The sequence below is a fragment of the Mytilus edulis genome, chromosome 1 (genome assembly GCF_963676685.1).
Source record: "Mytilus edulis chromosome 1, xbMytEdul2.2, whole genome shotgun sequence".
Taxonomy (NCBI): domain Eukaryota; kingdom Metazoa; phylum Mollusca; class Bivalvia; order Mytilida; family Mytilidae; genus Mytilus; species Mytilus edulis.
In genome coordinates, this window is record NC_092344.1 from 34,991,802 (window position 1) to 35,007,410 (window position 15,609).

At 29.8% G+C, this 15,609-nt stretch overlaps 1 protein-coding gene across 1 annotated transcript in view; it reads left to right on the top strand.

The window, feature by feature from the left end:
* The window catches only part of LOC139511636 (histone deacetylase 3-like), a 31,477-nt gene extending 16,169 nt beyond the window's left edge, over nucleotides 1-15,308 (top strand). Inside the window, exons 2-14 of the mRNA XM_071298568.1 lie at nucleotides 4,152-4,234; nucleotides 4,800-4,942; nucleotides 5,414-5,495; nucleotides 6,418-6,474; nucleotides 7,309-7,364; nucleotides 8,075-8,208; nucleotides 9,036-9,116; nucleotides 9,680-9,753; nucleotides 10,353-10,417; nucleotides 10,630-10,778; nucleotides 11,504-11,583; nucleotides 12,771-12,931; nucleotides 13,418-15,308. Coding sequence (XP_071154669.1) covers nucleotides 4,152-4,234; nucleotides 4,800-4,942; nucleotides 5,414-5,495; nucleotides 6,418-6,474; nucleotides 7,309-7,364; nucleotides 8,075-8,208; nucleotides 9,036-9,116; nucleotides 9,680-9,753; nucleotides 10,353-10,417; nucleotides 10,630-10,778; nucleotides 11,504-11,583; nucleotides 12,771-12,931; nucleotides 13,418-13,493 — 1,241 coding nt within the window. The 3' untranslated portion in view covers nucleotides 13,494-15,308. The remainder of the gene's footprint in view (nucleotides 1-4,151; nucleotides 4,235-4,799; nucleotides 4,943-5,413; nucleotides 5,496-6,417; nucleotides 6,475-7,308; nucleotides 7,365-8,074; nucleotides 8,209-9,035; nucleotides 9,117-9,679; nucleotides 9,754-10,352; nucleotides 10,418-10,629; nucleotides 10,779-11,503; nucleotides 11,584-12,770; nucleotides 12,932-13,417) is intronic.
* The last annotated feature ends 301 nt before the right edge of the window (nucleotides 15,309-15,609 follow it).

Sequence of the window (15,609 nt, forward strand, 5' to 3'; positions counted from 1 at the left end):
AGGTTCAGACACCAGGGGATCATGTAGAACGACCAGGGGATCCTGTAGAACGCCCTAACAGTAGCTTTATTGTAAACAAGTAACAATGGTTCCTATAGAACGTCCAGCAATAGTAAAATGGTCAGACAACAGGGGGTCACATTACAGATTCGTTTCTTTAAACGCAGACCAGTTTAAACACCCTCTCACACTCCTGGAAAGCCTTAGTACGTGTCACATGTTTACATGTGTAAGCTCAGTGACATGACTTTTTTCAATTTGCCTACATAAAAATACTCTTTTAAACGGATAATAAAAATATTATTAACTTAATAGTATATCCAAAGCCATGGGACCACGTGCATGTGACATTTACAGGTCTTTACAACATAATTAAGGCACTAAATACTACTGTTTATCATATCTATATGAAATGTATCATGTGTATTTTAAAAGGAGGAATCTGTATATATATTTGTACTATGATATATATGCTACTGTAATGCGGTACATTTTCGTTTTTTTCATGTGATAAAAAAATAAATAAAGCAAATTCACCGTGTTACATGAAAGTTAATGATTTTGAATCGGGTTTTTTTTAATAGTTGTACATGTTGAGAATATTCTATTTTTAGAATAAATATTTTCAGAATCGTTTATAAATAGCCTATAAATAGAATATGCATAATTCATGAATCGTGACGTAGGGCGGTCTACGGGATCCCTTCTTCCGCTTACCGTTTTGGTTTAAAACTGGTTTTGATTGGTTTTGGTTTGGGTTTCAAAACTGGTTTTGGTTGAGATATTTTTCAACAAATGTAAAGTTTATATGTAAAAAACATGGTGTCAAAACTACTTGGGCATGTTTGTTCTGCACATCTCCAGAATGTCTTTTGGTGAAGAAAAAAAAAAAAAAAAATCTAGACCTCTTCTGGAGATATTCTACAGAAGATCAATAAAATAAAAAAGTTCAATTTGCCGTCAAATATAGCAATTTTTTGTTATGTTCGATGACATGAATTAAGTTTACGATAATTAATTGTTTAGAAAATTAAAATACGTCCAGTAGAAATGACTGTAAAAGTGTGCTCTGTTCGTTACAATTTTCTTTGTGCTTTCCTTTAACTCAATTTCGTTAAACCAACCAGGGTTAACCCCCACTACTAGTATTTAATATTTAAGAATAATCTTAAACTGCACGAGAAATCTTCAATGTTTGTCTGAAATATATATTAAGGTATCAACAGTAATTAAAAGTAATTATAAAATAAAGTGTAACAATGCAGCCAAGAATTTTATTTCATTAATATTCTGTATTTAACTTTTAATAGATATACATAAATTTTAATATATATAAATACATATTTCTTTCATTAATGTAACGTATACATTGTACATATTATAAATGAAAATAGGGCGAACAAACCCTGGGCGAACGGATTACCAGGGCGAACAAACTCAGTGCGAACGAACCTAGGGCGAACATGTAATCAGGGCGAACCATCCCGATACCGTTATTTATGATATAAATTAATATAGAAGTACAGTGCCAAAAATTCTGTTCTAAGAAGTCAAAAGATTGTCATAGGCGTCTCCAAGTTATCTATGCAATTAGTGATGATATGAAAAATAGGATGCGGTTCTAGAAATCATTGCCCATTCGTTATAATTTCATGTTTTCACTGTTCCTGTAAGCTCTAGGTCTGTAAGCCTAGGCTATTAAATACCTGCCCCTCCTGTGTCTGCCCTGATTCTTATTTCATTTTGTTTTCAATGGTATAATATAAGACAGAAGAAACATTAATACAGTTAAATGACCAAGGCTATCAATAATTTTCACTCTAAAATATATTATTTTGATTTGATTTTTATATTTTGCGTTTCGGTACAGTCATGTCCAGTAATTCTGTCCATCTGGTAATTCCTCCTGACCGATAACTCTGCCTTTCACTTCTGTATAAAAAAAAAATCATCTGCTATACTATTTAAACATTGATTAAAACCATATGCTTACATCAGGTCTAAACAAAAGGGAGCTAATTCAATTTAAAAACTATGCAAAGCAAAAAAAACCAAATTGTAAAAATAAATCTTATAGGAACCTGTTTCTTAAAGAAATATGTATGTGAAAGCTTTCTGTTTTTTTGTTTTTTTTCATTCAATCATTACTGTACAGACTTTAAACCCATTGACAAGAATGATGATGTCTTGACTGCATTTAAGAATACTGAATGATGACAATTTTTTTTGTGGGAATACTATTAACCAAGCTTTTGACATTTTAACCAATTTTTATAATCATGTTTTTTAAATTACTTTATTTTCTGATCTTAATAGTGATAAAAAAATTTTGGTTTATTCTTATTTTCAATCAATTTCTTTTTCAGATTGGTTTGATTTCTTTTTTATTTTGTTCATCTGCGCGCAGTTCCTTTCTGAGTGGTCTATTAATTCAATTCAATTCAATTCAATTCGAATCTTTATTGTCATAAAACTACAAATTTATAGTTGTGACAAAACATAACAAAATGAAAATAAAAAATAACAACAAGATCATTAATATACACAATAAAAGTAAATATTTTAAGAGTCCCCGGTCCTCAGTTCAATAGACTGTTTTAAAAAGGATTCTAGCTTATTTACCTGAATGTGTGAAATTGGGTTGAGTATATATGTTATTTTATCTATGTCATTTAAATTTATAAAAGTGGATATTCTCATTTATCAAAAAATCAAATTAAACTTTTCTATTACATGTATTATGGTTTCTATTACAATACAAAAAGAAATGAATTTCATCTTCAATTTGTTTACAGTTTTTGCATAATATTTTTTCTCTTGGTATTTTAAGGTATCTTCCCTTTTCTATTAATAGATTATGGTCATTTCCTTACATTCAAGTTCATTAATATATGATAAACCGGTCCTTGATACAAATTTACTCTGTATGAGAGGACTTACCGGACAACTGCAATTCTGTGAAAAACACAGGTGACACATTTGTTTGATTGATTTTCAAATCATTTCAGATAAATCTTTGCAGAATTAAGATTATATATGTAACATTGAGTTTTCAGTGAATAGATTAAAATAAAATTTGATGCAATTATTATATAATAAAGAAGAAATGTACACGATCAAAGTCCTAGATTGGCAGACAGTTAACGGACTGCATTGTATAGTTCTATACATGTATGTGTTTTCTTTATATTTTGTTTTTGTTTTGTTTCAATTCTGTCTCTCAAGCATATACAATGTGTATATATATATATATATATATATATATATATATATATATATATATATATATATATATATATATATATATATATATATATATATATACAACTCGTCTAAACATCAACCCAACAATGTTAGATCTGTAAATTTGCTTTCGCAAATTTTTGGTTCTTCCCTGGCCGGGATTCGAACCCATGCTACTGTGATATCGTGGCACCAAATCGCCTGCACTGCAGCCGTCCCGCTAGACCACACGACCACCTGGGCTCTCAAAAAAAGAGCTTTCGCTGGCCATGTGTTACCTTTCCACGTCAGTTTTAATCTAGCGGCGTACTACAGTACATGAAATATAAGGCATGAAGATGTTATTGTTACGTATACAGATCAGCGTAATTATCTATAGTAAAGGATCCTACAAATTAATGTAATATACGGTCACAGAAAATAATTATATTTATAAGTACGTCTGAGTCAGTGACAACTCTACAACAGATGTATCCATCGGATATATATATATATACAAGCATCCTCTCAACTGATGGATATACACATGTACTAAAAACAACCTTCTTACCAATTGCAGAAAAATGAATTTGCAGCTATTTGTATTGTTAAAAAAGTATCTGAAATACAGAAATAATTCGATTTTGCTCCTGTTGTAAGAAATTTTATTTATGACATCATTTTCAATGGAAAATTAACAATATTAAAATTTGTACTTAGTTTATCATATATACATGTACAAATTATATCAACTTATTGATATAGGTACCAGTATTATCATGATTATTTTTACAGATAAAAGGATAATAAGAGAGGAGTCAAAAAGTGTTTTATTTATTCATTTTATCAGAAATAGATTTATTTTCTGTTCCCCAAACATAAAGATTCATTGATCAATTTTTTTTTATTACATTTGAATATCATTGCAGGTCCAGGCCATCCAATGAAGCCACATCGTATCGCCCTGACACACTGTCTGGTGTTACATTATGGACTACATGAAAAAATGAAGGTTTGTCAAAGAATAAATAATAAAATTCATACTCACCTAGTGTATTAAGTTGGAATGTGTATAGTTATTCAAAATCACATGAATCACAATTTAAATTCAGATATTGAATTCATAATCATCATTTTCATTACTTTCAACTTATTTCAAATGTGATTTTTATGTTTTTTAACACATGAAAAAATATCTCAAATATCTTACATGGAAACCCATTGAATGGCAATCAAATGTAAAAGCAAAGAATGGTTAGATTGCATTTGTAGTCAGAATAGTGTGTCAGGTTATGGTGACATAACTTTGTGCAGTTTAAAACCTGGCTTTGCATGCCATTTATGTAAAAAGCAGGGTTCCTTTTCATTTTCTTGTCCTGAATGTGCATTTTTTCCACAGGACATAAAACTGCCATTTACCCATCCATTTTCTGTTAAAACAGTTCTATATTATGTTTTCTGTTGTCAATATATAATGAATGATAACTGCAAATTTCAATAAATACTTTTTTTCTTATGTGTACATACCAAATAGGACTTCAGCTGATGACATATAGATTTCATTCTTTTTTCCACAGCTGTACAGACCATATAAGGCTTCAGCTCATGATATGTGTAGGTTTCATTCTGATGAATACATAGATTTTCTACAAAGAGTTACACCACAGAATGTACAACAGTTTACAAAGCAACTTAGTATGTTTAATGTTGGAGATGATTGGTAAGTTTTTGTTTTTACTCGTATACATTGTATATAAACATGTCCAAGCAATAGGTAAATAGTTGGTCAGATTGGGTTCAATAGCCCAGTTAGACAATCCATCTAGGAGAGACAACTCTGATACCAATCCGTATTTTTTTTTGGCTGGCATCCAATCTAGGGAAATGGAACATTAACTACAAATCCACTGGCTCTCCAGATTAGGGGTTGAGCACAAGACTAACCAATTCGTCTCATAATTTTTTTTCTAGTTACGGAAAATAGACCTATATAAACATGATAAACATATATATGAAAGAAAAAGTAAAAACAACAAATCAACAACACAGGATCACCAAAATTGGCTAAAAATCAATCTTGTTAACCCCCCCCCCCCCCCCCCCCCCCTGTAATAATATCTATATTTCTTTCTGTCCTTTTAATGATTTCATGATTAATTTCTGTTCTATATATCATTATTTTTTTTTCCAGTCCCGTCTTTGATGGTATGTTTGATTTCTGTTCTATGTACACTGGAGCATCATTAGAAGGAGCAATCAAATTGAACAATAATGTAAGTTCTTGTTAAAAACAATAGGGTAAAAGAACAATATATATACCTTTGATTTTATAATAAAAGAGACAATTTGGTGTCATGTTGTATCCTGACTGTAATGAAAAATAAGGTGATTATTGCAAATGAGACAACCAGAAATGGACAAGGATGTTTACAATTCTCTAGCTACCAGGTACATGTTTAATTACAAATGTATATACTACTGGTATACTTTGCCTGCTTTGCTATACAAACTTGATAAGTTCATTTTTTTTAAATTTTAAAGTGGTTAAGAAGGACAGGGTATACAGCAAGCTAACTACAAAAAAAAAAGAAAACAAAATTTTATAAATGTCAAATGAACATGTTTTAAAGTCATATGAAACGAGTGACTGGTGAATAACAATGTTAATCCAATTCTTGAACCAATGCATGTATATATCATAAATTTAGTCTTGTCCATGTTTTGAAACACGTTAACCGATTGTCACCTTTGTAAACATTCAACAGAGCAGCATGAATATGGAGGTAAGCATGTGTATAACATGTGCAATAAGATATATACAGTTTATTTGGATGACTAAAGTTCAGGCTGGACTGAACGAAGTTTTCGTTTGTTGACTCTCTTTGCCAATTTGGTTTTCCCCTTGGCACTTGCGATCTCCCGATGTTTACGAGAAAGGTTACACTGAGGTTTCCAGAAAAAATGTCGGGAAATTCTTGGCTAAAAGCTAAAAATTAAAAAAAAGTAAATTTCTTCTTAATTTGGACAAATTAAAGAATTATTTTCAGGAAAAAGTTTATGCATATAACTTTTATAATAAAAACTAGCCCTTTTAATACATGTAGTTCTAAAAAAAATTAATATTTTTTTTAATTTGAAAATTCATATGACTTTAAATAATAATTTGAGCAACCTTATTTTTTGTTTATTTTCCAGCATTGTGATATAGCTGTGAACTGGTCAGGCGGACTTCATCATGCTAAAAAATATGAGGTTAGAAATAATGTTTCAGTTGTTACAATAGGGATAACTAAATATATAGTCATCAAGCATGTACTTATATAATTGACATTGATAATTAAATTTTCTCACATATTAATTAGGTAATACATTGCTACTTCCTGGATCTTTTTGGAAAATGATTTCAACAAAATGTTGCTTTTAAATGTTTGTTTGATAAATTGAGTTTCGTGATGAGTAAATTTACCACATTCTACTGCTAGGTTCCTGAATTTACAAACACTTCTTCAATCAAATATAAATGAATGAAAGGAGATGATGGTTTGTTGTCAATGAGACAGCTGCCCAACAACACAATAAATCAATTAGACATCTGAAATAGTAAAATTGAGAATCGAAATGGGGAATGTGCCAAAGAGACAACAACCCGACCATAGAAAAAAACAACAGCAGAAGGTCACCAACAGGTCTTCAATGTAGCGAGAAATTCCCGCACCCGGAGGCGTCCTTCAACTGGCCCCTAAACAAATATATACTAGTTCAGTGATAATGAACGCCATACTAATTTCCAAATTGTACACAAGAAACTAAAATTAAAATAATACAAGACTAACAAAGTGAATTGAATTTGGAGAGAAACCGAAAGACTCAGCAGTCAATGCCATTTTCCTCACCTTCAAAGAATAAAAATACTAAATAATTTTATATACAATTTTAAAGTTTTTTCAACTTAAAAGGTATTTAATCTGATCATTCACAAATCATGCCAACTTACACTGTGATATATAAAGAAAAATGCATAGAGACTATGAACTATGTGATGTCTGTACTGTTGCACTTTATAATAAATTACATTTCTATTTTTAGGCTTCAGGATTTTGTTACGTGAATGATATTGTGATTGGAATATTAGAATTACTTAAGTAAGTATTATACTTATTTGTTATTGTTATAAGTACAGATTTTATAAAACACACCAAGCATATATCATATTTTATTGTAAACCTCTATTATATTGTGTTTAAAGGTCCATGTGACTGGTGATTTATATAATTTAAAAAAAAAAAGGCATATTATATAATAAAGAATAAAATTGCCTGTCCAGCTGACAGAGCTTGATCTAGAATTTTATAATAAAATGGATGATTAGGCGTTATCTTAATGAAACACTAAAGTTTTGTTTTTAAAGAAATCTTATCATCTGTCCTTATATAACTAAATTTCATTTCAAATTTGATTTAGAGTTCCCTTCATATCAACAGTGCAATGAAACACATCCCTATACAGCTATACAAAAAAGTTAATCTTTAGATCTGATATCACTTTGTCCTCTACTTTTTAATGGAGACTAATAGCAGTATATTTAAAGATTTGTTTGAGAATCTAAATGGACTATGGGTAATTTCATTGTTGTACTCATAGGTGAAAATAACTTTAAGTCATAGGTTTATTATCAATTGTTTCTGATGGTGGTAGCTTATCTAACGTTTTGTTAAATGCTTTTGAAAAATTGTCCAAACTACATTTAATCTAAAATGACGAATTTTTATTGACAATTAAAAGCAAGCAAATGCATTTACGGACATAATCCATTAACTGTATAAAAAAGAAGATGTGGTATGATTATTTCCAGGTATCATCCTAGAGTGTTATATATTGACATTGATATACATCATGGCGATGGTGTACAAGAAGCTTTCTACCTTACAGATCGAGTAATGACAGTTTCCTTCCATAAATATGGAAATTATTTCTTCCCAGGAACAGGTCTGTGATAGATACACTATTCATTAAGGCTTATATTAGAACAATACAACTTATGACAGATTGCAAATGGATAAAGTTTTCTGATGGGATAACAGCATAGAGATGTCAATATATATTCTGGAAACTATGTGACATGTTATTAACCAACGTAATAATACAAAAATGTCAGAGGTCACAAAGGATAAAAAAAATATGAGTATCCTTCAATGGAAGTTTTTTTTTAACTTAAATTCACCAAATATTTATTCACAAAATACTAAATTAATGGCAGAAATTATAATTATAGAATATTGCATTCACAAGAAAATTATTCTCACTGCAAATTACAAAATTATTCAAATACACAGGAAAATTTCAGGTTTGGTTAATCAATATTTGTAGGGGTCAAAATACTTTAAAAAAATCACTAACATGCAAACCGGGATTTTAAAAGTTATTTGCCAAAAAAAATGATATAAACATAAAAAAATCTATTTGTTAAGATGGAGAAATGCATTTAACTGAAATACAAAAAATGTACAGAAATATGTACTGGTACTGAAAATATGCATGATGAATTGTCAACAAATACTAGGTACTTGACAATACCTAAAGGTAGGGATGAGCCATAAATTATACAAGTGTAATTCAGGTTCCATGTAGGTTAAGTAATTGTGACAACTCTTTTTGCTGAGGGTTTATATTTTGTTTGACTCAGCTCCCTCAAGTAATGTAAATCCTGTATTTGGAATGTGCCATCATATAGACATTTAAAATATTGAAACATTACTTGTTTATATTTTAAATAACTTGTTTACAAAAAATAATTGCATTTTTTCTTTAATTAGGTGATATGTATGAATTTGGTTCCGAGAGTGGCAGATATTACTCAATAAATGTACCATTGAAGGAAGGCATTGATGATCAGAGTAGGTTTTAATATATTGTATAAAAACTTTAAAATGCAGATCACCTGCATGATTCATTAACAGCATACAGTATATATGTTAATTCCATGCAGGAGCACATACTTTTGACAAGTTTCATTTTAATTTGTCCTCATTTTCAGAGTTGACTGACCTTTAAAGTAAAAATTATACATTAGCAAATAAAAGATCTTGTGTGTAAACTCCTATAGCATTATGCTTTAATGTTAAAGAGTTAAAGAATTCATTTGATTTAAGAATGTTAAAAGATTTTCATACTTTAGTTAGGTTCCATTCAAAGAATGTCAGCTTGACATGCAGATTGTTTTACATTTTTTTTTATCTAAATAATGTAAGCTTGTCATGCCAAATTTGAATATTTTATGATACATTGGATTTATTAATATTCTTGAATTCCAATTTTGTGGATGTAAATGTTCAACGAATTACAATTTTCTAACTGAATGTATGCAGACTTTGCAAAAAAACACCTGATTTAAATATCCACGAAAATAAATATAAAATGTTTTGCATGTCATATAAAATTTTAATCTACTATTTTACAGCTTACATATCAATGTTCTCACAAGTGATCAAATCAGTTATGGATTTCTATCAACCTTCATGTATAGTGCTACAGGTAGGAACCAGTTTGTCTAATAAGTTGTAAACAAAAACATTAAGTAAAGTCCTGTAGATATAAGGAGATTTTGTGCCATTAAGACATAAGGACAACTAGTGCCCAAGTTTACTTAAAAATACTTATACTAACTAGGCAAAAGAACTTTTTGCTGATATTAGAACATACAAATCCTTACTAATTTTCCTATGATTGGACAACAATAGGTAATTTGATAATCCTAGATGGGCAAAGACACATTACAAGGGAATCATGTAGATTTAGCTATCACATTTACTTTATGATTTCCATAACAAATATCGGGCAGACAAAAATTGAAATTTGCTGGTCATATGTGACTGTTTTCGACGCAATTACTCACTTCCTGTTGATAAATTTTTAGTTTTTGTAAAAGAAACTGTCATTTTTTCAAAAAAATGTGCCAATAGAATTTAGTTTCTACAAATTACTTACTCAACTGTGGAGCATTTAAATTGACAGTTATTGTCCAAAATATTTCAGTATCAGTATGAAAAGCACATAACAGTATGTTGTGATGAGATAGTGATAAATAATATACTAAGATGATAGATGAAACCAATATATATTTATTATTGTAGTGTGGAGCAGACTCATTGGGCAGTGATAGATTGGGTTGTTTTAATTTAAGTATCAAAGGTCACGGGTAAGTTTTAGTTTTAATTTTTTGCAATAAAATATAGTCAAATAATCTAATAATCATTTCAGTTAAATATTTTTTTTTTTGATATATTCAATAACATACTTGAAGAGTGTATGTAAGCACGCTTATTTTGAAAAAGACTATACAAAGATTTTAGTTTTTGTTTTAAATTGATTAAAGCTAAGCAATTGACAGCAAATATTAATACATTATAGTGAATGTGTAAAGATAGTGAAGAATTATGGATTACCAACACTTGTACTAGGAGGAGGAGGATATACAAAAAGGAATGTAGCTCGTTGTTGGACGTATGAGACAGCGGTGTTATTGGATGAAGATATTAGCAATGATATACCTTATAATGGTAAGGGCTGGTCCATTTAACAATGCATGGTAGCAAGGGAAGGCTCTGCCAAAATGGATTTATCACACATTGAGCCAAAATTCAGATTTTCATTGTTCATGACACCCATCCATAGCTGACATCAAAAATTGCCTTCCCTTGGTCCCATGCATGTTTTAATGGAACAGTCTTAGGTTATTAACACATACATATTTGAGAAGATCTTTCATGTGCTTTAATAAGTCAGTATTCCTTTATTAAGAAAAAATATCAGATTTAAATCATGAATAGGGTGTAATTGATTCAGTTGATCGACGATGATGGCAGCCTATGTTACAAAATATGTAACAAGTTGTTATTTCAGACCATACTACAGATGCATTTTTTTTATTTTGCTTAATGTTCATGTTTTGTTTTTTTTATAAAATTAGGGTTTACTGTTTAACCTTTGACTGTCTGTCCGACTGTCCATCCCATAAATATTTTTCCTCGCTTCCTATCAGGAACTACATCATAGGATTTCTAAAATTTGGTTCTAGAGTTTATATAAGTCAGCTATACCGTATGATGTGTTTTCAGATTCATCCCTCAACAACTTCCTGTTTACCGAACACTTACATCTGGGCGGGGGTATCATCAGTGAGCAGTAGCTTGAAGTTCCACTTTCTTATTGATATAAATGACACATCACCCCTTGTTAATAAAGATATAATCATTATTCAATTATTGATTTTCATTCTTTTCAGAATATTTAGAATATTTTTCTCCAGACTTTACTTTACATCCAGATGTATCAACAAAACAAGAAAACTTAAACACCAAACAGGTATGTAATTTACATTGTAGCCAATATATCCATCTCATAGATATTCACATATAAAGGAGACAGTATATAATATAATAAGGCCTCTTTTTAGCACATTAAATTTTGAAATCTTAAAGAGTTATAAATCTATTAAATAACACCCTTCAGATATTCACAAAACATAAGCCAGGTTTCAAATAGAATTAATTTCATAACAGTGTGGTGGACGGTAAAACATTTGTAAATTGTAACTTGTTTGTCAACAGCTATGATTTTATGCTCACCCAGTCTTTCAGAGGACTTCCAGTGGGGAATGAAATATTCACTTGTTACACATTTCGATACATAAAATGAAACTTCCTTTTTACAAAGTTTTAAAGGAATTTGTTTTAAATATTTGTTATTTCATCACTTACAACCGTGTCATTTATAAAAATAATAATGTTCAGAGCTGTGTTAATAGTAATAAAAAAAATAGGTTAATCTATTGTAAAAAACCCTATTAAGTTGATAGGGTTAATTCACAAAATATCTCATTGATTAACAGAACAAATACTTCTACGTTGTGATTATTTCAGAATGGCCATCTATTTATTCAATGCATATACATGTGGGTTTTGTTTGTGAAGAGTTCTGGATAATTAAAAAATCATTTAATTTGTTTAATACCATTAAACGATCCATTCATTCAGATATATGTCACTCTGCCTTATCTTCAAGTCCAACACAATTTCTCAAGTTTCTTACAAAACTTATATTCTTGTGATGTATTCTTTTGTTAAAGAATGAATGTAGCACCTTTTTTTTGTTTTTTTTTGTGTGTCTCATTGACTTATAAGACAAACTGACTACCTCTTTATTCATATTTAAAAACATACGAGATGGCAGCAATACAAATTCATGACACAAAATAACAAAATAATTTCAAGTTTCCTATATACAATTTTTTTTACATTTTACCAATACATTAACGTTAATTCAAATTTCACAAGGTTTAATCCAAATAGCTTTTTGACTTTCCAAAAACTTGCAAGTACGTGTATTTACACAACTTTTGAAAGTGGATTATGCATTTGTTCTAAAATAAAACTTAGACCAGATAGAAGTTTAAAGATGACTTAATTCGACAACCGCAGTTGTTAAATCGCAAAATGACAATTAAGCATATAACTTGATTGCAGCTTAATGTTTTTAATGATTGTTTTCAGTATTTAGACAACATAAGGGGAACTGTTCATGAGATTCTGAAGAACCTAGTTAGCTCCCCTAGTGTACAAATGCAGGATGTGCCATCAGATCTATTAAGTCTGGAGAACACAGAGGAACTTGATCCAGATATTAGAAATCATCAGGATGAAAATGATAAAAGGTTAGAAAAATCCTAGGAATCTATGGTAGATAATAATATAAGAAGATGTGGTACGAGTGCCAATGAGACAACTCTCCATCTAAGTCACAATTAGGAAAAAGTCAATCATTGCAGATCAAAGTACGGCCTTCAACACAGAGCCTGGGCTAACAACAAACAGCCAGCTATAAAGGGCTTCAAAAATTACTAGTGTAAAACCTTTCAAACAGCAAAACCAAAGAACTAATCTATATGAAAAACAAAAACGAGAAACACTTATGAACCACATCAACAAATGACAACCATTGAACAACAGGTTCCTGACTTAGGACAGGTACAAACAAATGCAGCATCACATTTATATTTGCAAAAATACACTTTGAATAGAGTTTCCATGCTTTTTAAAATATCTTAACTTAATACACATTGTCGTTGATAATTTTTATATCAAAGATAATAGAGATCACTTGTTTAACATATATAATATTGTTTTTCTGATAATTTTAGAGTTGAAGCTAACAATGAGTTTTATGATGGAGAAAAGGACAATGATAAAGACACAGATGGTTTTGTAGATGTATGACTGAAGAACTGTATTAATAATTGAAATTAGGATAATGACTAAAGAACTGTATAATTATTTGATATTATGACAGCTGGTTCTGTCATTTATGTAACATTTGTACATGTAGATGTTGACCAGCTACTTTGACCATTCTGTTAGTAATGGTTCTTACTTTTTAAATGAAATCGGTAGATTCTCAGTGTTTGAAAGTTCCCGAAAAAATATGTACATATTTAACTGAAAATCATCTGTTCAGGGTGGTAACCTGTAATCAGGTCTTCTTTTACTGACAAACCACCTTAATGTCACAAGTCCAAAATACCTGACCTGAATGCATATAGAGTGGAGAAGGATAATGAAGGCATGGACAAATATTGTGACCATATTAGCAAAGTTTGGAGTATTTTTTACTCACTATTGACAAAATACATAGTTTTCTATATTTTTACAACATTTATTGTATGAAAGAAATGTTTCTGGCCTCTAGAAGAACCCTGTGGTTGACTTTTTCATAACATACTCATACTGTCTCAGTTTGTTTCGACATTGACATATATTTGTTTTGATTTCAAGGTCATAGATGTCATATTTTCAGGCTGCTTTCAACAGTATTTTTCCATCATTAATGTTTACACATGTATGTCAAATCTTGCCATGAGAGAACATTCTTATGTTAAAGAAATTCTTAAAACATGTTAGTTCAACCAATTAGAATAGAGGTGAGGAAAAGTTTCATCCTCAACATTCTCACATGCTTTTGAAAGACAAATTAACATGGTCTTGAAAAGAATAATCATACCTTTCAAAGAGTATGTGAATTATACAAAGATGAGTACAGAAAGTACAAAAAGTCTACAGTTCCTAATTTTATTTAATTACAGACAGCACAAGCTATCATAAGTGTGCATACTGTGGAATCATTTAATTTGGTTGGTTTCAATTTTTAGCAGATTGGGGAAAACCTGGATTTATTTTATGAATTTTTAATTTCATGGATTTGCCAAAGCCTGCATACAAGCAGATAGCAAATATGTTATTAATTAAGCATTAAAGCTTCTGGTTCACCTGTACTGACGAATTCCAAGAAAATGTTTATCTTAGGAAAAAATTGAATCCACAGTTGTGGCAATATACATGTATTTCAATGCCCCTTAAACACATTTTTCTTTTAGCAGATGAGAGGTTGATGATGTTTTAGAAGCAATGTAAACATTTTAACTTGAATTTCAACATATCATGGAAAGTGGCCGTTAATATTTGTTGTTTTTATTGTTGTTTTAAGGAAATGTTTTATTTTACTGATCAAAATAGAAAGGTTAATAAGGCCATTATTTTGGCCCAAATATTGGTGCAAATTAAAAAGTTGCCATACATGTTCAAATACATTTAGGTACAACCTTTTAAAATAAAAAAACCTTTTTTCATGGCAACAAATCATGACAAAAAATAGTATATTTTGTAAAATTTCTTGAATTTTCTTGCTTTACATCCACTTTTTAGGTATGTATTAGATTGAAAAAGTATGTGCGCACGCAAGAAACAACTGTATATTTGTTGAGAATATGTCATTAGTTATAGGATAGTTTGTTTTATATATTTTTTCATCATATGAAAATTTTGAAGCTCTGAATCAAATGGTCAATGGAAATAAAATTGTGCTCTGGTTATTCATTTCACTAATTATATTATTGTAAAATTAATGTTTTGTTTCATTGTTGTGTTGTAGTATAAGAGATTATTTTTTTTCTGGTAATTTATGATTTTAAAAGAATTACTTATATTATGGAAAGTCAGACATATTTATAGATAATAAATCACACTTTAGTCAAGAAATGATTTGGAAATAACAAATTTACAGCTCTACTATAAAAGCATGCAAAGCAAACCATTGGTCAACTTGCTTGCTATGTTTGTTTGAATGTTTGATAATAATCAGATATAGTTTAATCACACACATACTGTATTGTAACATTAGATCTGATACAAATCTGTTGAACAGGTTCATTTTCATTCATCTTTGAAGGATGGTTTTATTTCAGGTCATCCATAATAAAAAAAATTTTTTTTCGACAATTGTAGAGAATATTTATTTTTTCAAAAATAAAATCCTGTAATCTTTATCAATATAAGACAG